Source organism: Stegostoma tigrinum, unplaced genomic scaffold, assembly GCF_030684315.1.
Source record: "Stegostoma tigrinum isolate sSteTig4 unplaced genomic scaffold, sSteTig4.hap1 scaffold_96, whole genome shotgun sequence".
Taxonomy (NCBI): domain Eukaryota; kingdom Metazoa; phylum Chordata; class Chondrichthyes; order Orectolobiformes; family Stegostomatidae; genus Stegostoma; species Stegostoma tigrinum.
The window spans coordinates 539,678-565,450 of NW_026728820.1; the positions used below are offsets into that span (position 1 = coordinate 539,678).

The 25,773-nt window shown below is 47.0% G+C and overlaps 2 protein-coding genes across 2 annotated transcripts in view; both read left to right on the top strand.

Moving 5' to 3' along the window:
- Positions 1 to 25,773, top strand: part of LOC132209459 (utrophin-like) — a 134,228-nt gene that overhangs the window by 60,611 nt on the left and 47,844 nt on the right. The window lies entirely within an intron of this gene.
- The window catches only part of LOC132209460 (uncharacterized), a 277,592-nt gene continuing 272,220 nt past the window's right edge, over positions 20,402 to 25,773 (top strand). The window contains exon 1 of the mRNA XM_059644518.1: positions 20,402 to 20,470. Coding sequence (XP_059500501.1) covers positions 20,432 to 20,470 — 39 coding nt within the window. The 5' untranslated portion in view covers positions 20,402 to 20,431. The remainder of the gene's footprint in view (positions 20,471 to 25,773) is intronic.

Consider the following 25,773-nt stretch of genomic DNA (forward strand, 5'->3'; position numbering starts at 1 on the left):
ACTGAGTTCATGGGGATGCTGTGCCCGAGCGGACTTGGGGTGCAGTGAGTGAGGGAAATGAGATTCAGTGGCTGAGTGAAATGAGATGCAGTGACTGAGGGAAATGGGATGCAGTGACTGAGTGAAATGAGATGCAGTGACTGAGGGAAATGGGACGCAGTGAGTGAGGGACATGGGATGCAGTGACTGAGGGACATGGGAAGCATTGACTGAGTGAAATGCGATGCAGAGACTGAGGGAAAGGAGATGCTGTGACTATGGGAAATGGGAAGCAGTGAGTGTGGGAAATTGAATGCAGTGCCTTTGCGATACGGGAAACAGTGACTAATGGAATTGGAATGCAGTGACTATGGTGAAGGAGAGGCAGTGACAGTGAAATGGGATGCAGTGACTGTGTGAAATGTGATGCAGTGACTGAGTGAAATGTGATGCAGTGACTGAGAGAAATGTGATGCATTGACTGAGTGAAATGGGATGCAGTGACTGAGTGAAATGGGATGCAGTCTCTGAGTGAAATGGGATGCATCACTGAGTGAAATGTGATTCAGTCACAGAGTGAAATGTGATGCAGTGGCTGAGTGAAATGGGATGCAGTGATTGAGTGAAATGGATGCAGTGACTGCGTGAAATGTGATGCAGTGACAGTGTGAACTCTGATGCAGTGACAGAGTGAAATGGGATGCAGTGACGGATGCAAATGGGATGCAGTAACTGAGTGAAATGGGATGCAGTGACTGACGGAAACGGCATGCAGTGACTGAGTGAAATGAGATGCAGTGACTGAGGGAAATGGGATGCAGTGACTGAGTGAAATGGGATGCAGTGACTGAGTGAAATGTGATGCAGTCACTGAATGAAATGGGATGCACTGACTGTGTGAAATGGGATGCAGTGACTGAGTGAAAATGGGTTGCAATGAGTGATGGAAATGGGATACAGTGACTGATGGAAAATGGATGCAGTGACTGTGGGAAATGCGATGCATGCACTGAGTGAATTGGGATGCAGTGATACACGGAAATGGGATGCCTTGACTGACAGAAATGGGATGCAGTGATTGACGGAAATGTGATGCAGTGACTGATGGAAATGGGGTGCAGTGACTGAGGGAAATGGGATGCAGTGACTGAGGGAAATGAGATGCAGTGTCTGAGTGAAATGAGATGCAGTGATTGTGTGAAATGGGATGCAGTGATTGTGTGAAATGGGATGCAGTGACTGAGGGAAATGGGATGCAGTGACTGAGGGAAATGGGATGCAGTGACTGAGGGAAATGGGATGCAGTGACTCAGGGAAATGGGATGCAGTGATTGAGTGAAATGCGATGCAGTGACTGAGTGAAATGCGATGCAGTGACTGAGGGAAATGGGATGCAGTGACTGAGGGAAATGGGATGCAGTATTTGTAGGAAGGAGGATGCAATCACTGAGTGAAATGTGATGCAGACACTGTGGGAAAGGAGATGCTGTGACTCTGGGAAATGGGATGCAGTGAGTGTGGGAAATTGAATGCATCATCTGTGAGATACGGGAAACAGTGACTGAGTGAAATGTGATGCAGTGACTGAGTGAAATCGGATGCAGTGACTGAATGAAATGTGATTTAGTCACTGAGTGAAATGGGATGCATCACTGAGGGAAATGGGATGCAGTGACTGAGTGAAATGGGATGCAGTGACTGAGTGAAATCGGATGCAGTGACTGAATGAAATCGGATGCAGTGACTGAATGAAATGTGATTTAGTCACTGAGTGAAATGGGATGCATCACTGAGGGAAATGGGATGCAGTGACTGAGGGAAATGGGATGCACTGACCCAGTGAAATGAGATGCAGTGACTGACGGAAATGGGATGCAGTGACTGAGGGAAATGGGGTGCAGTATATGTGGGAAGAAGCAACCAATCACTGAGTGAAATGAGATGATGAGACTGAGGGCCAGGAGATCCTGTGACTTTGGGAAATGGGATGCACTGAGTGTGGGAAATTGAATGCAGCGTCTGTGAGATACGGGAAACAGTGACTGATGTAAATAGAATGCAGTAACTGTGTTGAAGGAGATGCAGTGACTGCGTGAAATGTGATTCAGTCACTGAGTGAATTGGGATGCATCACTGAGTGAAATGGGATGCAGTGACTGATGGAAATTGGATGCAGTGACAGAGTGACATGAGGTGCAGTGACTGAGTGAAATGAGATGCAGTGTCTGATTGAAATGTGATGCAGTGACTGAGGGAAATGGGATGCAGTGACTGAGGTACTGGGAAGGAGTGACTGAGTGAAATGCGATGCACTGACTGAGTGAAATGAGATGCACTGACTGATGGAAATTAGATGCAGTGACAGAGCGACATGAGCTGCAGTGACTGAGTGAAATGAGAAGCATTGAATGCACTGTCTGTGAGATACGGGAAACAGTGACTGATGGAAATGGGATGCAGCGACTGAGTGAAATGGGATGCAGTGACTGAGTGAAATGCGATGCAGTGACTGCGTGAAATGGGATGCAGTGACTGCGTGAAATGTGATGCAGTGACAGAGTGAACTCTGATGCAGTGACAGAGTGCAAGGGGATGCAAAGACAGAGTGAAATGGGATGCAGTGACAGAGTGAAATGGGATGCAGTGACTGAGTGAAATGGGATGCAGTGACTGAGTGAAATGGGATGCAGTGACTGACGGAAATGTGATGCAGTGACTGATGTAAATGGGATGCAGTGACTGAGGGAAATGAGATGCAGTGACTGAGTGAAATGTGATGCAGTCACTGAATGAAATGGGATGCAGTGAGTGAGGGAAATGTGATGCAGTCACTGACTGAAATGGAATGCACTGATTGAGTGAAATGGGATGTACTGTTTGTGTGAAATGGGATGCAGTGACTGAGTGAAATTAGATGCAGTGACTGAGTGAAATTAGATGCAGTGACTAGGGAAATGAGATGCAGTGACTGAGGGAAATGAGATGCAGTGACTGAGGGAAATGGGATGCAGTGACTGAGGGAAATGGGATGCAGTCACTGAATGAAATGGGATGCACTGATTGTGTGAAATGGGATGCCGTGACTGATGAAAATGGGTTGCAATGACTGATGGAAATGGGATATAGTGACTGATGGTAATGGGCTGCAGAGCCTGTGGGAAATGGGATGCAGTGACTGAGGGAAAATGGGTTGCAATGACTGATGGAAATGGGATATAGTGACTGATGAAAATGGGATGCAGTGACTGCGGGAAATGCAATGCAGTGACTGAGTGAATTGGGATGCAGTGACACACGGAAATGGGTTGCCTTGACTGACGGAAATGGGATGCAGTGATTGACGGAAATGTGATGCAGTGACTGATGGAAATGGGATGCAGTGACTGAGTGAAATGTGATGCAGTCACTGAATGAAATGGGATGCACTGATTGTGTGAAATGGGATGCAGAGACTGAGTGAAATGGAATGCAGTGATTGTGTGAAACGGGATGCAGTGACTGAGTGAAATGGGATGCAGTGACTCAGGGAAATTGGATACATTGACTGAGGGAAATGGGTTGCAGTGACTGAGGGAAATGGGATGTAGTGACTGAGGGAAATGGGATGCAGTGACTGAGGGAAATGTGATGCAGTGACTGAGTGAAATGGGATGCAGTGACTCCGTGAAATGGCATGCAGTGACTGAGGGAAATGGGATGCAGTGACTGAGGGAAATGTGATGCAGTGACTGAGTGAAATGGGATGCAGTGACTCCGTGAAATGGGATGCAGTGACTGAGCGAAATGTGATGCAGTCACTGAATGAAATGGAATGCACTGATTGAGTGAAATGGGATGTACTGATCGCGTGAAATGGGATGCAGTGACTGAGTGAAATGGGATGCAGTGAGTGAGTGAAATGAGATGCAGTGACTGAGGGAAATGAGATGCAGTGACTGAGGGAAATGGGATGCAGTGACTGTTGGAAATGGGATGCAGTGAGTGAGTGAAATGGGATGCCTTGACTGACGGAAATGGGATGCAGTGATTGACGGAAATGTGATGCAGTGACTGATGGAAATGGGATGCAGTGACTGAGGGAAATGGGATGCAGTGACTGAGGGAAATTGGATGCAGTGACTGAGGGAAATGGGATGCAGTGACTGAGTGAAATGGGATGCAGTGAGTGAGTGAAATGAGATGCAGTGACTGAGGGAAATGAGATGCAGTGACTGAGGGAAATGGGATGCAGTGACTGTTGGAAATGGGATGCAGTGAGTGAGTGAAATGGGATGCCTTGACTGACGGAAATGGGATGCAGTGATTGACGGAAATGTGATGCAGTGACTGATGGAAATGGGACGCAGTGACTGAGGGAAATGGGATGCAGTGACTGAGGGAAATTGGATGCAGTGATTGCGTGAAATGGGATGCAGTGACTGATGCAAATGGGATGCAGTGACTGATGCAAATGGGATACATTGACTGAGGGAAATGGGTTGCAGTGACTGAGGGAAATGGGATGCAGTGACTGAAGGAAATGAGATGCTGTGACTGAGGGAAATGGGATGCAGTGACTGAGGGAAATGTGATGCAGTGACTGAGTGAAATGGAATGCAGTGACTGAGTGAAATGGGATGCAGTGACTGAGGGAAATGTGATGCAGTCTCTGAATGAAATGGAATGCACTGATTGAGTGAAATGGGATGTACTGATTGTGTGAAATGGGATGCAGTGACTGAGTGAAATGGGATGCAGTGACTGAGTGAAATGAGATGCAGTGACTGAGGGAAATGGGATGCAGTGACTGAGGGAAATGGGATGCAGTGACTGAGTGAAATGGGATGCAGTGACTGAGTGAAATGGCATGCAGTGACTGAGGGAAAATGGGTTGCAATGACTGATGGAAATGGGATATCGTGACTGATGGAAATGGGCTGCAGAGACTGTGGGAAATGGGATGCAGTGACTGAGGGAAAATGGGTTGCAATGACGGAGGGAAATGGAATGCACTGACTGAGGGAAATGGGATGCACTGACTGAGGGAAATGGGATGCAGTGACTGAGGGAAATGGGATGCAGTGACTGAGGGAAATGGGATGCAGTTACTGAGGGAAATAGGATGCAGTGACTTTTGGAAATGGGATGCAGTGACTTGGGGAAAGGAGATGCAGTGACTGTGGAAACGGGATGCTGTGACTGAGGGGAACGGGTTGCAGTGGCGAAGTGAAATGGGACGCCGTGTCTCTGTGAAATGGGATGCAGTGACTGAGTGAAATGGGACGCCCTGACTGAGGGAAATGGGATGCACTGACTGAGTGAAATGGGACGCAGTGACTGAGGGAAATAGGATGCAGTTACTGACTGTAATGGGATGCCGTGACTGTGGGGAATTGGGTGTGGTGATGATCGAAATGGATTCACTGTTGCAGTTGAATAGGATTCACTGTCTCCGTTAGAAGGGATACAGTGACTGAGTGTAATGGGATGCAGTGACTGAAGGAAATGGGATGCAGTGACTGTTGGAAATGGGATGCAGTGCCTGAGTGATATGGGATGCTGTGACTGAGTGAAATGGGATGCAGTGACTGATTGAAATGAGATGCAGTGACTGACTGAAATGGGATGCAGTGACTGACTGAAATGGGAGGCAGTGACTGCGTGAAGTGGGAGGCAGTGACTGAGTGAAATGGGACGCCGTGACTGAGGACAATGCGATGCAGTGACTGAGGGAAATGAGATGCAGTGACTGAGGGAAATGTGATGCAGTGACTGAGGGTAATGGGATGCTCTGGCTGAGTGAAATGGGATGCAGTGACTGAGTGAAATGGGATGCTCTGAGTGAGGGGAATAGGGTGCGGTGACTGAGCGAAATGGATGCACTGTCTCAGTTGAATAGGATTCACTGTCTCCGTTAAATAGCATGCAGTGACTGAGTCAAATGGAATGCTGTGACTGAGTGAAATGGGATGCAATGACTGCGTGAATATGATGAACATAGAACATAGAACATAGAACATAGAACAGTACAGCACAGAACAGGCCCTTCAGCCCACAATGTTGTGCCGACCATTGATCCTCATGTATGCACCCTCAAATTTCTGTGACCATATACATGTCCAGCAGTCTCTTAAATGACCCCAATGACCTTGCTTCCACAACTGCTGCTGGCAACGCATTCCATGCTCTCACAACTCTCTGCGTAAAGAACCTGCCTCTGACATCCCCTCTATACTTTCCACCAACCAGCTTAAAACTATGACCCCTCGTGCTAGCCATTTCTGCCCTGGGAAATAGCCTCTGGCTATCAACTCTATCTATGCCTCTCATTATCTTGTATACCTCAATTAGATCTCCTCTCCTCCTCCTTTTCTCCAATGAAAAGAGAGCGAGCTCAGTCAACTAAATAAGATAAGCCCTCCAGTCCAGGCAGCATCCTGGTAAACCTCCTCTGAACCCTCTCCAAAGCGTCCACATCTTTCCTATAATAGGGCGCCCAGAACTGGACGCAGTATTCCAAGTGCGGTCTAACCAAAGTTTTATAGAGCTGCAACAAGATCTCACGACTCTTAAACTCAATCCCCCTGTTAATGAAAGCCAAAACACCGTATGCTTTCTTAACAACCCTGTCCACTTGGGTGGCCATTTTAAGGGATCTATGTATCTGCACACCAAGATCCCTCTGTTCCTCCACACTGCCAAGAATCCTATCGTTAATCCTGTACTCAGCTTTCAAATTCGACCTTCCAAAATGCATCACCTCGCATTTATCCAGGTTGAACTCCATCTGCCACCTCTCAGCCCATCTCTGCATCCTGTCAATGTCCCGCTGCAGCCTACAACAGCCCTCTACACTGTCAACGACACCTCCGACCTTTGTGTCGTCTGCAAACTTGCTGACCCATCCTTCAATTCCCTCGTCCAAGTCATTAATAAAAATTACAAACAGTAGAGGCCCAAGGACAGAGCCCTGTGGAACTCCACTCACCACTGACTTCCAGGCAGAATATTTTCCTTCTACTACCACTCGCTGTCTTCTGTTGGCCAGCCAATTCTGTATCCAAGCAGCTAAGCTCCCCTGTATCCCATTCCTCCTGACCTTCTGAATGAGCCTACCATGGGGAACCTTATCAAATGCCTTACTGAAGTCCATATACACCACATCCACAGCTCGACCCTCATCAACCTTTCTAGTCACATCCTCAAAAAACTCGATAAGGTTTGTAAGGCATGACCTACCCCTCACAAAGCCGTGTTGACTGTATTAAAGTGGCTCAGTGAAATGGGATGCAGTGGCTGAGTAAAATGGGAAGCAGTGGCTGAGTGAAATGGGAAGCAGTGGCTGAGTGAAATGGGAAGCAGTGGCTGAGTGAAATGGGATGCAGTGGCTGAGTGAAATGGGAAGCAGTGGCTGAGTGAAATGGGATGCAGTGACTGAGGGAAATGGGATGCGCTGACTGAGTGAAATGAGATGCTGTGACTGAGGGAAAGGAGACGCAGTGACTGTGGGAAATGGGTTGCAGTGACTGAGGAAAATGGGAGGCACTGTTTGAGTGAAATGGGATGCAGTCACTGAGTGAAATGTGATGCAGTGGCTGAGTGAAATGTGATGCAGTGGCTGAGTGAAATGGGATGCCGTGACTGAGTGAAATGGGATGCCGTGACTGAGTGAAATGGGATGCGGTGACTGAGGGGAATAGGGTGCGGTGACCGAGGGAAATGGATGCACTGTCTCAGTTGAATAGGATTCACTGTCTCCGTTAAATCGCATGTAGTGACTGAGTCAAATGGAATGCTGTGACTGAGTGAAATGGGATGCAATGACTGAGTGAAATGGGATGCAGTGGCTGAGTGAAATGGGATGCAGTGGCTGAGTGAAATGTGATGCAGTGACTGGGTGAAATGGGATGCAGTGACTGAGGGAAATGGGATGCAGTGACTGTGGGAAATGGGTTGCAGTGAATGAGTGAAGTGAGATGCAGTGACTGAGGGTAATTGGATGCCGTGACTGAGGGTAATGTGATGCAGTGACTGAGGATAATGTGATGCAGTGACTGAGTGAAATGGGGTGCAGTGGCTGAGTGAGATGGGATGCAGTGGCTGAGTGAAATGTGATGCAGTGACTGGGTGAAATGGGATGCAGTGACTGTGGGAAATGGGTTGCAGTGACTGTGGGAAATGGGTTGCACTGAGTGAGGAAATGAGGTGCAGTGACTGAGGGAAAGGAGATGCAGTGACTGTGGGAAATGGGATGCAGTGACTGTGGGAAACGAGATGAAGTGACTGTGTGAAATGTGATGCTGTGACTGTGGGAAATGGGATGCAGTGAATGAGTGAAGTGAGATACAGTGACTGTGGGAAATGGGATGCAGTGACTGAGTGAAATGGGATGCAATGACTGTGTGAAGTGGGATGCAGTGACTGATGGAGATTGAATGCAGTGTCTGATGCAAATGGGATGCAGTGACTGAGTGAAATGGGATGCACTGACTGAGGGAAATGGGATGCACTGACTGAGGGAAATGGGATGCAGTGACTGAGGGAAATGGGATGCAGTTACTGAGGGAAATAGGATGCAGTGACTTTTGGAAATGGGATGCAGTGATTGAATGAAATGGGTGCAAGTGACCGTGGAGATGGGATGCAGTGATTGGGGAAAGGAGATGCAGTGACTGTGGAAACAGGATGCTGTGACTGAGGGTAACGGGTTGCAGTGGCGAAGTGAAATGGGACGCCGTGTCTCTGTGAAATGTGATGCGGAGACTGTGGGGAAATGGATGCAGTGACTGAATGAAATGGGATGCAGTGACTGAGTGAAATGTGATGCGTTGACTGATGGAAAGGAGATGCCGTCACTGTGGGAAATGCATGCAGTGACTGAGTGAAATGGGATGCCGTGACTGAGGGTAATTGGATGCCGTGACTGAGGGTAATGTGATGCAGTGACTGAGGGTAATGTGATGCAGTGACAGAGTGAAATGGGGTGCAGTGACTGATGGAAATGGGATGCGTGACTGAGTGAAATGGGATGCGGTGACTGAGGGAAATGGGATGCGGTGACTGAGGGAAATGGAATGCGGTGACAGTCGGGAATCGGGTGCGGTGACTGATGGAAATGGATGCACTGTCTCAGTTGAATAGGATTCAACGTCTCCGTTAAATAGGATGCAGTGACTGAGTCAAATGGGATGCAGTGACTGAGTGAAAAAGGATGCAGTGGCTGAGTGAAATGGGATGCAGTGGCTGAGTGAAATGGGATGCAGTGGCTGAGTGAAATGGGATGCAGTGGCTGAGTGAAATGGGATGCAGTGACTGAGGGAAATGAGATGCAGTGACTGAGGGAAAGGAGATGCAGTGACTCTGGGAAATGGAATGCTGTGACTGAGGGTAAGGGGCTGCACCATTTCAGTTCAATGAGATTCACTGTCTCAGTGAATTGGGATGTTGTGACTGAGGGAAAGCAGATGCAGTGACTGTGGGAAATAGGTTGCAGTGACTGAGGGAAATGGGATGCACTGACTGAGTGAACTGGGGTGCAGTGACTGAATGAAATGGGATGCAGTTACTGAGGGAAATGGGATGCAATGACTGAGTGAAATGGGATGCAGTGGCTGACGGTAATGGGATGCAGTGACTGAGTGTAATGGGGTGCAGTGGCTGAGTGAAATGGGATGCAGTGGCTGCGTGAAATGGGATGTAGTGACTGAGTGAAATGGGACGCCCTGACTGAGGGAAATGGGATGCACTGACTGAGTGAAATGGGACGCAGTGACTGAGGGAAATAGGATGCAGTGACTGACTGTAATGGGATGCAGTGACTGAGTGTAATGTGATGCCGTGACTGTGGGGAATTGGGTGTGGTGATGATCGAAATGGATTCACTGTTGCAGTTGAATAGGATTCACTGTCTCCGTTAGAAGGGATGCAGTGACTGAAGGAAATGGGATGCAGTGACTGATGGAAATGGGATGCAGTGCCTGAGTGATATGGGATGCTGAGACTGAGTGAAATGGGATGCAGTGACTGACTGAAATGAGATGCAGTGACTGACTGAAATGGGATGCAGTGACTGACTGAAGTGGGAGGCAGTGACTGCGTGAAGTGGGAGGCAGTGACTGCGTGAAGTGGGAGGCAGTGACTGAGTGAAATGGGACGCCGTGACTGAGGACAATGCGATGCAGTGACTGAGGGAAATGAGATGCAGTGACTGAGGGGAAGGAGATGCAGTGACTGTGTGAAATGGGTTGCAGTGACTGTCAGAAATGGTTTGCAGTGACTGAGGGAAATGGGACGCAGTGACTGAGTGTAATGGGAAACACTGACTGAGTGAACTGGGACGCAGTGACTGAGGGAAATTGGAAGCAGAGACTGAGTGAAATGTGATGCAGTGACTGAGGGAAATAGGATGCAGTGCCCGAGTGTAATGGGACGCAGTGACTCTGGGGACATGGGATGCAGTGACTGTCTGAAATGGGAGGGTGTGACTCACTGAAATGGGAGGGTGTGACTCACTGAAATGGGAGGCAGTGACTCACTGAAATGGGAGGCAGTGACTGAGTGAAATGGGAGGCAGTGACTGAGTGAAATGGGATGCCGTCACTGAGTGAAATGGGATGATGTGACCGTGGGAAATGGGATGCAGTGACTGAGGGTAATGGGAGGCAGTGACTGAGTGAAGTGGGATGTAGTGACTGAGTGAAATGGGATGCAGTGACTGACGTAATGGGAAGGAGTGAATGAGGTAATAGGGATGCAGTGCCTGACGGGCCTTGGGGTGCAGTGACTGAGTGAAGTGGGATGCAGTGACTGAGGGAAGTGGGATGTAGTGACTAATGACATTTGAGTGCAGTGACCGCATCAGATTTGGAACTGGGTCATGAGCCTGGCCAGGTGTTAGATTTGGAAGTAGGTGATCACCTTGGTGATAGCGATCACAATTCTAAGATAATAAACTGCCAACCTCAGCGATCACAATTCTGTTATGTTTACTTTCGTGATGGAAAGGTAGAGGTGTACACCACTGGGCAAGAGTTATATCTGGGGGAAAGACAATTCCGATGAGATTTGGCAAGATTTTGGGAGCATAGGATGGGGAAGGAAACTGCAAGGGATGGGCACAGTAGAAATGTAGAGCTTATTCAAGGAAAAGTTCCTGTGTGTCCTAGATAAGTATGTACCTGTCAGGCCGGGAGGAAGCTGTAGAGCGCGGGAGCCGTGGTTTACGAAGGAAGTGGAATCTCTGGTCAAGAGGAAGCAGAAGGCTTCTGTTACGAGAAGATGTGAATGCTCAGTTAGGGTGCTTGAGGGTTACAAGGTAGCCAGGAAAGACCGAAAGAGAGAGCTCAGAAGAGCCAGGAGGAGACTTGAGAAGTTGTTGGCGGATAGGATCAGGGTAAACCGTAAGGTTTTCTATCGGTATTTAAGAAATAAAAGAATGAGAAAAGTAAGATTAGGCCCAATCAAGGATAGTAGTGGGAAGTTGTGTGTGGAGTCAGATGAGATAGGGGAAGCGTGAAATGAATATTTTTCAACAGTATTCACTCCAGAAAACGACAATGTTGTCAATGAGAATACAGAGATACAGGCTACTGGACTAGGTGGGATTGAGGTTCACAAGGAAGAGGTATTTGAAATCCGACAGAGGGTGAAGATAGCTATGACCCCTGGGCCAGATGGGATTTATCCTCGGATCCTCTGAGAATCCAGGGAGGAGATTGCCGAGCCTTTGGCATTGATCTTTAACTCGTCATTGTCTGCAGGAATAGTGCCAGATGACTGGAGGATAGCAATTGTGGTTCTCCTGTTCAAGACGGGGAGTAGAGACAACCCTGGTAATTATCGGCCAGTGAGCCTTACCTCAGTTGTTGGTAAAGTGTTGGAAAAGGTTCTAAGGGACAGGATTTATAATCATCTAGAAAAGAATAAATTGATTCGGGATAGTCAGCACAGTTTTGTGAAGGGTAGGTCGTGCCTCACAAACCTTATTGAGTTCTTTGAGAAGGTGACCAAACAGGTAGATGAGAGTAAACCGGTTGATGTGGAGTATATGGATTTCAGCAAGGCGTTCGATAAGGTTCCCCATAACAGACTATTGTACAAAATGCAGAGGAATGGAATTGTGGGAGATATAGCAGTTTGGATCGGAAATTGGCCTGCTGAAAGAAGACAGAGGGTGGTAGTAGATGGGAAACGTTCATCCTGGAGGCCAGTTTCTGGTGGTACCGCAAGGGTCGGTGTTGGGTCCACTGCTGTTTGTCATTTTTATAAATGACCTGGATGAGGGCAGTGAAGGATGAGTTAGTAAATTTGCAGACAACACTAAGATAGGTGGAGTTGTGGATAGTGACAAAGGATTGGTTGCAGAGAGACACAGATAAGCTGCAGAGCTGGGCTGAGAGGTGGCAAATGGAGTTTAATGCAGACAAGTGTGAGGTGATGCACTTCGGCAGGAGTAACCAGAAGGCAAAGTACAGGGCTAATGGTAAGATTCTTAGTAGTATAGATGAGCGGAGAGATCTCGGTGTCCATGAACACAGATCCTTGAAAGTTGCCACCCAGGTTGACAGGGCTGTTAAGAAGGCATACGGTGTTTTAGCTTTGATTAATGGAGGGATCGAGTTCCGGAACCGAGAGGTTATGGTGAAGCTGTACAAAACTCTGGTGCGGCCGCATTGGAGTATTGTATCCAGTTCTGGTCACCGCATGATAAGAAGGATGTGGAAGCTTTGGAAAGGGTGCAGAGGAGATTTACGAGGATGTTGCCTGGTATGGAGGGAAGGTCTTACGAGGAATGGCTGAGGGACTTGAGGCTGTCTTCATTAGAGAGAAGAAGGTTGAGGGGTGACTTAATTGAAACATATAAAATAATCAGAGGGTGAGATAGGGTGGATCGGGAGAGCCTTTTTCCTAGGATGGTGATGGCGAGCACGAGGGGGCAGAGCTTTAAATTGAGGGGTGAAAGATACAGGACAGATGTCAGAGGTAGTTTCTTTACTCAGACAGTAGTAAGGGAATGGAACGCTTTGCCTGCAACGGTAGTAGATTCGCCAACTTCAGGTACATTTAAGTGGTCATTGGACAAGCATATGGACGTACATGGAATAGTGCAGGTTAGATGGGCTTGAGATCGGCATGACAGGTCAGCACAAGATCGAGGGCCGAAGGGCCTGTACTGTGCTGTAATGTTCTATGTTCTATCTTCTATGGCTAGCTCTCCCTGTGCTCCGTGTGATTTAACTTCCCTACTGGACTACTGTGAGGAACCTTCTTGAACGCCTTACTGAAACCCATATACGTCCATGTTTCTGCCTTAATCAATGCTCTTCATTACTACTTTAAAAAACTCATTCAAATGACATGAGTTATGATTTCCTGTGCACATGTGTCCTCGGATCCCATGGACTGTTTCCTGTTCTAACAGTCTTCAAATGGGGAATCTTGTCAAAAGCTCTGCTGAAGCCCAAGTAGACTGTGTCAAATGCATTGCCCTCATCCACACACCTAGTTAGCTCTTCAGTCATAGATTCATAGAGTCATACAGCACAGAATCAGGACCCTCACTCCTAATCATCTGTACTGATCAGGTGTCCCAAACTTAACCGGTCCCATTTGCCTGCGTTTGGTATCCGTCTGAACCTTTCCTCATTGTGTACCTGTCCAAATGTCTTTTAAATACAGAAATTTTATCTGCCTCTACCACGTCTGTTGGCAGCTCATTGCATTCACGCACCACCCTCTGTGTGGGAAAAGTTGCTGGTCGGGTCACTTTTAAATCTTTCCCCTTTCACATTTGAACCTACTCCCTTCGAGCTTTGGACTCCCCTACCTTGGTTATTCCCCTTATCAATGCCCATCATGATTTTTTACACCTCTGGAAGTCACCCCTTCGTCTCCGATACTCCAGGGAAAAAGTCCGAGCCTATCCACCACTCCTCATAAACCCTCCAGTCCCGGCAATGACCTTTTGTAATTATTTTTGCACTCTGTATAGTTTAACAGCATTCTTCCTACGGCAGGGTAACCAGAATTCACTGAAGTATTATGACATAGAACAGAGAACATTACAGCGCAGGACAGGCCCTTCGGCCCTCGATGTTGCGCCAACCTGTGAATCCAACCTGAAGCCCATCAAACCGACACTATTCCATTACCATCCACATATTTAGCAATGTTCATTTAAATGCCCTTAAACTTGGCAATCTACTCCTGTTGCAGGCAGGGCATTCCGCACCCATACTACTCTCTGAATAAAGAACCTCCCTCTGACATGTGTCCCATATCTGTCTCCCCTCAATTTAAACCTATCTCCACTCGTGCTCACCATCACCATCGAGGAAAAAGACTATCGCTGTCCACCTATCTAATCCTCTGATTATCTTGTATGTCTCTATTAAGTTGCCTCTTCACCTTCTTCTGACAAAATCAGCCTCAAGTCCCGAAGCTTTTCCTCATAAGACCTTCCTTCCACACCAGACAAGATCCTAATAAACCCCCTCCAAGTCCTTCCGATAATGTGGCGATCAGAACTGTACGCAATAGTCCAAGCGCGGCCGCACCAGTGTTTTGTACAGCTGCAACATGACCTCATGGCTCCGAAACTCAATCTCTGTACCAATAAAACCTAACACGCCGTACGCCTTCTGAACAAGCCTATCAATCTGCGTGGCAACTTTCAGGGATCTACGCACATGGACACCGAGATCTCTCTGCTCATCCACACCACCAAGATTCTGGGCAGCACGGTGGCTCAGTGGTTCGCACTGCAGCCTCGGGCAATTGTCTGTGCGAAGTTTGCACGTTCTCCCCGTTCTGCTTGCATTTCCTCCTGGTGATCCGGTTAAGGCGGATAAGGGAGGGGAGGGGAATATGTGTCTGGTGGCGGCATCCTGCTGGTGGTGGTGGAAATGGTGCCTGAGGTTGGTATGGATGTGGGCATGTGGGTTGATAGGTCAGGTCAAGTGGAACCTTATTGCTATCTTGGGAGGGAAGAGAAAAGGTGAGGGCAGAAGTGCTGGGTTGGACACAGTTGAGGGCCCTGTCGACCACGGAGCCGGAGAATCCTCAGTTGAGGAAGAAGATGGACATTTTGGAGGCTCCCTTGTTGATGTTGGCCTCATGAGAACATGTTCGATGGAGATGGAGGAAGTGAGATAAGAGGTTGGAGTCTTTACAGAAAGTGGGGTGTGAGGATATATAGACCAGGTAGCTGTGAGAGTCAGAGAGTTTGTAATGGATATTCGTGCGAAGCCTACCCCCAGGAATGGAAGCAGAAATGTTGAGGAAGGGAAGGGTAGAGTCAGAGGTAGAGCAGGTGAAAGTGAGGGCAGGATGGAAATTGGAGGCGAAGTTGATGAAGTTTTCCAATTTCAGACGAGAGAGAGAAGCAGCCGGATGATATCATTGATGTATCGGAGAAAGTGTTGTGGGTGGGAATGTTCCACGTACCCCGTGAAGAGACAGGTTTAACTCGGGCCCACGCAGGTGCCCGGAGCTGCTCCTCTTACCCGAAGAAAATGAGAGGAGTTAAACAACAAGTTGTTGAGGGTGAGGATGAGGTCGACCAAGTGGAGGAGGGTGGTGGTGGGAGGGGAATGTTCAGGTCTTTGCTCCAAGAAGAAGGGGACAGCCCTAAGAACCTCCTGGTGGGGAATGGATGTGTAAAGGAATTACACGTTCATGGTAAAGAAGACGCAGCTGGAACCGGCAAACTGATGTTTTTAAAACTGCGTAAAATGTCAGAGTATTTCTGGATGTACGTGGGCAGTGCTTGGACCAGTTGACAGAAGATTGAGTCAAGGTCGGAAGAGATGAGTTCTGTGGGGCAGGAACAGGCTGAAACAATGGGTCTGCCAGGACAGTCTCATTTGTGGATTTTTAGGGGGACGTAGGAGCAACCTGTGGGGAGCTGTGGCCTTTCAGCTTGGAAACAGAGGGGGAAGATCACCAGATAGACCAAGATCAGTTACTGTAGTAGATACAATGGCCCAGTGCGGTCATGGCCCAGGAGAAGTCGGAGGAGGTATCTGAGAGCTGGCGCTCAGCCTCTGCAAGGTAGACTTCAGCTCACCAGACCACAACAGCACCACCTTATCGGCAGGCTTAATAACAAAGTCAGGGTGAGATATGAGTGCGTGGAGGGCAGTCAGTTGGGCAGGACGTAGGTTGGGTTTGGTGCAGGGAACAGAGAAATTGAGGTGATAGCACGTCGATAGTTCTCAATGAACAGATTGAGTGCACCTGCATCCCCACCTTAACAATTCTGCACTGAGGGGTGCCATTTACTGTATATTTTTCTGTAATAGTTGATTTCCCAAAGTGGAGCATCTCACATTTAATGGATTAAAATCCACTTGCCGTTTCTGCAACTGATCTGTATCCTTTTATGACGTCTACACTCATCCCGATTCTCCCAATCATTCTATTGTCTGCAAACTTGCTAACCCATACATCTATATTTTCACCTCAGTCATTTTGTATAGACCACAAACAGCAGAGGTCCCAGCACAGATTCCTGCGGAACACCAATCGTCCTGGATCTACAGCCTGAAAAGCACCATTCCACCTCTTGCCTCTGTCTTCTCTGGGCAAGCCAGTTTGAATCCAAGCATCCAAGCCACCATTGACTCGGTGCATCTTAATTTTCTGGATGATCCTATCATGAGGCACCTTGTTGAAAGTATTGCTAAAATCCATGTCGACAATATCCACTGCTCTACCTTCATTGATCACATTCGTCACCTCCTCAAAAAATTCAGTCAAGTTAGGAAGACATGACCTGCCCTGCACAAAGCCATGCTGACTGTCCCTAATGAGGCCATGCTGTTCCAAATACTGATAAATACAATCCCTAAGAATTCTCTCCAATAGCTTCCAATGAACGATGAGAAACTCGCTAGTCTATAGTTTCCTGGATTGACCCTATTTTCCTTCTTGAACAGAAGAAGAACATTTAGCAACTTGCTAATCCTCCAGTACCCCTCCAGTGGCAACCAAGGATACAAAGATATTGCTGAATGCCCCGACAATCTCTTCTCTCACCTCGCTCAAAAACCTTGAGGAGATACCATTGGGCCCTGAGGACTTATCCACCTTAATGCTCTTTCTTGATTTCAAAATGCTGTTATCAGATGAGCATGCTCCACACAAATCCCACTATCCTCCACACCCTTCGCCTGAGTGAATAGTGATGCACGGACTTAATTTCGGATCTTGCCCACATCCTCTGCTTCCAAACACAAGTTCCCTCCTTTATCCTGAATGGTCCTACTTTCTCACTATTTATCCCCTTGTTTTTGATGTATGCACAGAATGCCTTGGGATTTCCTTCAACCCTCCTTGCCAAGGTCATTTGATCGCCTTTCTTTTTCTGCTTTCTTTATGTCAGCCCTGTTCGATTTTAGCTTCCTAAACCTGACATATTTTTGTTTTTCCCTTTTGACTAACTTCACAACCTCCCCAATTATCCAAGGGTCTTTTACCTTGCCATCCTTGTCCTTCCTCCTTCCTGATCCTAAACTCATAAGCAGGCCTTTAAACAATTCCCATATGGCAAATGTGACAGCTCCTCCCAATTAACACTCCCCAGCTCCTACCTAAAATTGATATAATTTACTCTCCCCCAAGGTCCTGACTTATACTTCTTCACAGCAATCTTAAAATTTAAGGAGTTGTGATCACTATTTCCAAAATGCTTTCCCACCCTTCTCACCAGTTACCTGACCAGGACAAAGTCCAGTATGGCTCATCTTCTATCCACATACTGTGTCAAGAAACTCTCTTGGATAGACTTAACAAATTCAGCCTCATTTAAACTCTTGTTGTAAGGGAGTCCCAGTCAATACCGGGGAGGTTAAATTCACTGACTGTGACAACTCTGACTTATTGCATTGTTTCAAAAGCTGCCTACATATTTGTTCCTCAGTGTGTCAGTGGCAACAGGGGAGCAGGCTATTAGTTTAATCTGATCAGAGTGATTGTGTCTATCTTATTTTTGAACGCGACCTCTATTGCCTCAGTGGGCAAGCCCTCCAGAATGTCCTTTCTAGGTACAGATGTAACATTTCCCACAGGTTAGGAGTGCACCTCCTTCTTTTATCTTCCCCTCTATCTTGTCGAAAACAATGAAACCCTGGAACATTGAGCACCCAGTCCGGTCTCTGTCTCAACCAAGCCTCTGTAATGGCCTCAACATCAGAGTCCCATGTACGGATCCAGGCTCTAAGCTCATCTGCCTTACCTGTAATACTCCTTGCAGTGAAATAAACATATTTCAGCTTGTTCGTGCCATCATGTTCATGAACCTGTCTCTGACTGCCATTCTTTTCTGATTTATTGGTCCTAGCATGTACCTGCCATCAATTCATCTACTTGCTGACCTGCTGCTCTGGTTCCCAGCTGCCTCCCGGTCTTTAAATCCTCCCAAGTAGCACGAGCAAACCTCCCTGTGAGGGTATTTGTTCCCGTTCAGTTTAGGTGCAACCCATCCCTCTTACACAGGTCACCCCTTGCCCAAGAAGCGGTCGCAATTATCCATGAACCTGAAAGCCTGCCCCCAGTACCAGCTCCTTAACCAATGCATTCATCTCACCTATCTTTCTCTGACTTAACTCACTAACATGTGGCACTCGTGGCAACCCATAAATTATTACCCTCTAGGTCCTGCCTTTCAGCCTCTTTGCTAACTCCTTGTACACAGTCCACAGGATCTCATCCCTCTTTCTACCTACGTCATTGGTACCAATGTGCACAATGGCCTCTGGCTGCTCACCCTCCCCCTTAAGAATTTCTTGCAACCACTCAGAGATGTCCTTGACCTTGGGACCAGGGAAGCAACGCACAGCCCTGGTATCTCAAATGTGGCTACAGAAACTATGCCCCCAACGAATGAGTCTCCAACCACGATCACTCACTTGGATTTGCCTGACCCTGTCCCACAGCAGGGCGGTTTGTACCACGGACCTGGCAGCTGCTGATTATATAACCGTTCCAGTTTAGTTTTAGATCAGTGTTAACCTTGATTAAGTGGATAGCCAAGCACCTCAGTGGGCTACAGTACAGGAGAATTAAATTCTTAAGCTCACGGATTCTGTGAGAGTCAAAGACAAGCACTGAATTGTTCTAACCTCATTTCCAACACCTGGCCCATTACCCTGCATGGCTTGGATAACACTTGCACGTTTAATAAAAATGTAAGGATGATGTGAGGGTAAGGACATGGAATTTTGTGATATGGCCATATTCGCTCTTGTTGGAGCTGATTGCTGCTTCGCACTTGTATGGTGCGAATGTTACTTATCGTTTATCAGGCCAAGCCTGATCGTTGTCCAAGTCTCACTGTATTTTCTCATCGTTGACTTCACTGTTGGAAAAGTCATGAATTCTGCTGGACACCTGGACAATATTCAATGAACATTCATGTCTGCACTTTGGTTCAAATGAAGACATGACTTCAACCAGTGCAGGTATCCAGTGAATGCCACTGACTCAATTTTCTATTCCTCTGCTTCACACCACATTCAATCAGAAGTTGCCTTGGTGGAAATGACAGATTGCACTTTCCTTCCTTTTCAAGCTCAGGATCTCTGATCATATTTGTGGTAAATCCTGAACGAGGTTACGAGAAGTGTGGCATGACGAAAAGTAAACTGAACCTTAGTGTGCAGCTGTTTGACAGCACTGTCATCCAGATGTTGCATTACTTTGCTGATGATTGAGAATACATTGAGGTCATAATTGGTCAGGACAATTTGTCTGCCGATTGCGTGATAGGTCATCTTTCAATGAAATGTGAGTGTTGCAAGTGTTTAAAAATGTACTGGAAAACATTTACTGTTGGTGTGGCGACCTTGGGGCACATTGTTCCAGTACAGTTTGTGGGATGCTGCCAGGTGCCATGGCATTTGCAGTATCCGGAACATTCAGTCTTGTCATTGCATGAAATAATTTGAATTGCGTGTAAGTTAAGATCTGTGATGCCTCCTCAGGATGAGGGCAAGGAGATCATCCAGACTGGTGAATGGTTTCATCTGCTCCTTCACCTTTTGTTCATAACATCTTGTAATAACTGCCATGTAGCCTGATGAGAAACTAAAGCTCACTTTGATTCATTTGCATTTGAAGGTGCCTATTTTTCCCAAACAAAAGGACCCATCACTGAGCGGAAAGTATGGAGAATGTTATAGACATCAGTGGTGAGATAATGCTGGATCTTGACCAGCAAAACCATTGTTGTGTTGGTGAAATGCAAACAAAAATCTATATGATGTAAACTTTATTCTTAGCTAATCCCTTTAACAAATGACAGATTCTGATGTTGGTTCCTGGAAAGCCTCCATTGTTGGAGGACGAGAAGCCGTATCCAATTGAAGCAGCACAGGCTTCTGCGATGACTGTGGAAACCACTGCTTATGCCTTGCTTCAAGCGTTGTCAAGGAATGATACTGACTATGCAACACCGATTGCGAGGTGGCTAACGATGCAACAGAACTATGGTGGTGGATTTCACTCGACGCAGGTAAATGCTTGAGATCACAAGAACAGGCATTCAGATATTTCCATTGATCATGTTACTAACTGGTGGTTGTTGCAGTTTGCAATAAAACTGGACACTGCATTTTCATCTGCAGGTTTGGTGCATTGGCACAAATTCCAGTTCTTCAGTGGTGTTAATCCTTGGTTAAATTCTTACATGCACTTTGACTGTGCATCACTTTTCCTCTTGGCATTGTCCTTTAAAACTATCTGTTTCTGTAAACCTTCACTTACTTGTCACAGGATCATTGAGGGACAGCATAATAGAGTGCTATGGCAATGGAACAGACCCTTCAGCAAATTGTATGTGCCCTCACAAGATGCAAGTCCCGAACTATTCTCATCACATTTCCCAGCTCTCGACCCAGAGCCTTGTATGCCTTGGCATCGCAAATGCCCAATCAAAGACTTGTTAAATGTTATCATGGTTTCTGACTCTACCACCCACACAGTCGGTGCGTTCCACATTCTCACCACAGTTTGGGTGCAAAAACAAGTAAGCTTCCTCAAGAGATAGTAGGAACTTGCCAATGCTAGAGAATCTGAGAGAACAAGGTGTAGAACTGGATGAACACAGCGGGCCGAGCAGCATCAGAGAAGCAAGAAAGCTGACGTTTCGGGTCGAGACCCTTCTTCAAAAATGGGGGAGGAGAAGGGGATTCTGAAAAAAATAGGGAGAAGTGGGGAGGCAGATAGAAGATTGGTGAAGGAGAAGTTAGGTGAACTGTCCTGTGCTGTCCACTCACTGTCCCCTGCTCCAGAATCATAGAATAAGAGAATTCTCCAGAATTCGACCATAAGGCCATGAGACATAGGAGTGGAGGTAAGGCCATTCGCCCCATCAAGTCCACTCCACCATTTAAATCATGGCTGATTGGCATTTTTACACCACTTCCCTGCACTCTCCGCGTAGCCCTTGATTCCTTTTGAGATCAAGAATTTGTCGATCTCTGCCTTGAAGGCGTCCAACATCCCGGCCTGCACTGCACTCTGCGGCAATGAAGCCCACCACTTTCTGCCTGAAGAAATGTCGTCTGATTTCAGTTTTAAATTGAACCCCTCGAATTTTAAGGCTGTGCCCACGGGTCCTCGTCTCCCCTGCTAACGGAAACAACCTCCTAGCGTCCACCTCTTCTAAACCATACATTATCTTGTAAGTTTTTATTAGTTCTCCCCTCAACCTTCAAAACTGTAGTGAGTACAATCCCAGGATCCTTAGCCATTCATTGTAGGTTAAGCCTACCATTCCAGGGATCATCTGTGTGAATTGAACAAGCACTTCATTCCATTGTGTCTGTAACCACTGAAGCCACACTAAGTTCACATTCGGCTCATGTTTTAGCAATAGGCCCGTTGCCTTGAATGTTATTTCATTTTAAGTGCTGTACCAACCCTTTTTCTTTAATGTGAAAAGATTATCCACCACCTCAACTAAAGTCCCAGACAATGAATTCCAAACCCCCAGCACCTTCTGGGTGTCTTTTCTTTCCTGAAATTCCTTCTGAGCCTTTTAGCTTAAATGTATGTATCTCTTCCCCCCCGTCCCCCCGCACCCCCGACCTCCTACCCCATGAATGGTCGTTCTGCTTCCCTCGCCTAGACCCATCAGAATGCAGACCATTTTTTCAGGACCTTCTTCAACCTTCCCTATTCGGAATAAAACAAGCCAACCTTATCCAGATAAAACAGTGATGCTGCCTGGCCTGCAGTGTTCCTCCAGCTCCACGCTGTGTTATCTCAGACTCCAGCATTGACAGTTCCTGTTATCTCAAACTTATCCAGACTCTCCATCGAGTTAAAATGCTTCACTCCCTCAGAACATCCTGATGAATGTCCTCCACACATGCTCAAATGCAATCACCTCTTTTCTACAATGAAGAGACCATTAGAACATAGAGCATTACAGCGCAGTACAGGCCGTTCGGCCCTCGATGTTGTGCCGACCTGTCATGCCGATCTGAAGCCCATCTAACCTACACTATTCCATGTATGTCCATGTGCTTATCCAATGACGACTTAAATGTACCGAAAGTTGGCGAATCTACTACCGTTGCAAGCAAAGCATTCCATTCCCTTACTACTCTCTGAGTAAAGAAAGCGCAATGTCCAGTTTAGAATAACAAGCTCACAAGAGAGATGACCTGGTTTTAGATATCACTCGGGGCCACAGACTCAGAGACAAAGCAAGACGACTCTGCGATTTGATGTGGAAACTGCTGACACTCCGAAGCCTGCAGCCCTCCTCCAATTCTCAAGTCAGAAGTGTGTCAATGACGGTGCAGATCCAACAACACTGAAAACAATCTTGAGTCTAGGCCAAAGCAGCCCCTTGATTGGCACCGTATCCATTCTCTCCACAGCCAACTCCAAGAGACAATAATGTGTCCCTGTACAAGATGCACTGCCACATTTTTTACCCACTATTCTGACACACACCTTTCCAGACTTAGAAAACTCATCTTCAAGGGCAAGGACATCAGACATGGTAGCACTAACCCCAGTAAAAATCACCTCCAAGCTGCTCACAAACTTATTTGGAAATGAATGGTTGTTACTGAGTCAATCTTTGTAATCTCTTTTGGAACAGCATTGTGGGTCTCTGTACAGCAACATGAAGCTGTTCAAGAAGTCAGTTCATGCTGGACAATCAGCAACAGCTATGTCTCATTAAAGAATAAACAAATCGGAAAGAAATCCATCTGAGAGTCACAGGCAAATGGGTACTTTTTTTGTTCACTCAGCAGATTGTGGGCTCTTTCCAATTTTGAAAATGACAAATGAAGCTTTTGTTTGGGTGGGTATTGACAGCAGCTGCCCCCAAAATAAAAAGAAAATGGGAACTGCAGATGCTGGAGAATCCAAGATACCAAAGTGTGGAGCTGGATGAACACAGCAGGCCAAGCAGCATCTCAGGAACACAAAAGCTGACATTTCGGGCAGAGACCCTTCATCAGAAAAGAGGGAGGAGGAGACAGTTCTGAAATAAACAGGGAGAGGGGGAAGGCAGATTGAAGATGGACAGAGGGGAAGATAGGTGCAGAGGAGACAGACGAGCAATAAGGAAGGAGAGGATCAAATATGAAGGTAGGCTAGCTAGTCATATTAGAAATCACAGTGAAAGCTTCTTTCAATACATAAGAAACAAACATGAGGCAAAAGTAGACAGTGTGCCGCTCCAAATTGATGCTGGAAGGCTAGTGATGGGAGATAAGGAAGTAGCTGAAGGACTTAATAAGTACTTTGCGTCAGTCTTCACAGTGGAAGACATGAGTAGTATGCCAACACTTAGGGAGAGTCAGGGGGCAAAGTTGAGTATGGTAGGCATTACAAAAGAGAAAGTGCTAGAAAAGCTAAAAGGTCGAAAAATTGCTAAATCTCCTGGCCCCAAAGGGCAACATCCTAGATTTCTGAGGAAGGTGGCTGAGGAAATAGCAGAGGCTTTGGATGTGATCTTTCAAAAGTCCCTGGAGTCAGGGTAAGTCCCAGATGATTGGAAAATTGCAGTTGTAACCCCCTTGTTTAAGAAAGGATCAAGGCAAAAGGTGGAAAATTACAGGCCGATTAACCTGACCTCGGTAGTTGATAAAATTCTTGAATCATTGTCAAGGATGAGATTTTGAAATTCCTGGAAGTGCAGGGTCAGATTAGAACAAGTCAGCATGGATGTAGTAAGGGGAGGTCGTGCCTGCCAAACCTGTTAGAATTCTTTGAAGAGGTAACAAGTATGTTAGCCCAGGGAAACCCAGTGGATGTTATCTATCTAGACTTCCAAAAGGCCTTACAAAAGTGTCTCACGGGAGGCCGCTGAGCACGGTGAGGGCCCATGGTGTTCGAGATGAGCTACTGGCTTGGATTGAGGATTGGCTGTCTGATAGAAGGCAGAGAGTTGGGATAAAAGGCTGTTTTTCGGCATGGCAACCGGTGACGATTGGTGTCGCAGGTTTCGGTGTCGGGGCCGCAGCTGTTCACCTTACGTATTGATGATCTGGATGAAGGGAGCGGGGTCATTCTGGCGAAATTTTCCGATGATATGAAGATAGGTGGACAGGCAGGTGGTACTGAGGAGGTGGAGAGGCGGCAGAAAGAGTTAGACAGTTGAGGAGAGTGGTCCAGGAAATGGCTGATGAAATTCAATGTGAGTAAATGTGGGGTTTTGCACTTTGGTAAAAAGAATACGGGCATGGACTATTTTCTAAATGGTGAGAAAATTCGTAAAGCTCAAGTACAAAGGAATCTAGAAGTGTTGGTCCAGGATTCTCTCAAGGTTAACTTGCAGGTAGAGTCCGTAATTAAGAAAGCGAATGTAATGTTGTCCTTTATCGCAAGAGGGTTGGAATATAAAAGCAGCGATGTGCTTCTGAGGCTTTATAAAACTCTAGTTAGGCCCCATTTAGAATACCGTGTCCAATTTTGAGCCCCACACCTCAGAAAGGACATACTAGCCCTGGAGCGTGTCCAGCGGAGATTCACACGGATGATCCCTGGAGTGGTAGGTTTGACATATGATGAACGGCTAAGGATCCTGGGATTGTACTCATCAGAGTTTAGAAGGTTGAGGGGAGATCTAATAGAAACTTACAACATAATGTCTGCCTCGGAAGGGGTGGACGCTAGGAAGTTGTTTCCGTGAGGCCGGGAGACGAGGACCCGTGGGCACAGCCTTAAAATTAGAGGGGGTAAATTTGAAACGGAAATGAGATGACATTTCTTCAGCCAGAGAGTGGCGGGCTTGTGGAAATCATTGCCACGGAGTGCAGTCGGGGCCAGGACGTTGGATGCCTTCCAGGCAGAGATCGACTAATTCTTGATCTCACGAGGAATCAAGGGCAACGGGGAGAGTTCAGGGAAGTGGAGTTGAAATGCCCCTGAGCCGTGATTTAAATGGTGGAGTGGACTTGATGGGCCGAATGGCCCTACTTCCACTCCGATGTCTTCTGGTCTTAAGTAAAAGGGGCGGACATGAAGCCAGTCAAGGTGAGTGTGGGTGTGGAGGTAGGGAGGGGATAGGTCAGTGTGGGGAGGACGGACAGGTCAAGGGGGCGGGAAGAGGTTAGTAGGTAGGGAATGGGGGTTTGCCTTGAGCTGGGAGGAGGGAATCGGGAAGAGGAAGAACAGATTAGGGGACGAGCTGGGCTGGTTTTGGGATGCAGTGGTGGGAGGGGAGATTTTGATGCTTGTGAAATCCACGTTGATAGCATTGGTCTGCAGAGCTCCCAAGGCTCAGTTAAGGAAGGACGACAAACACTGGTCAGTCAGTCATACATCCAACAAAGAAAGTTTATTTTT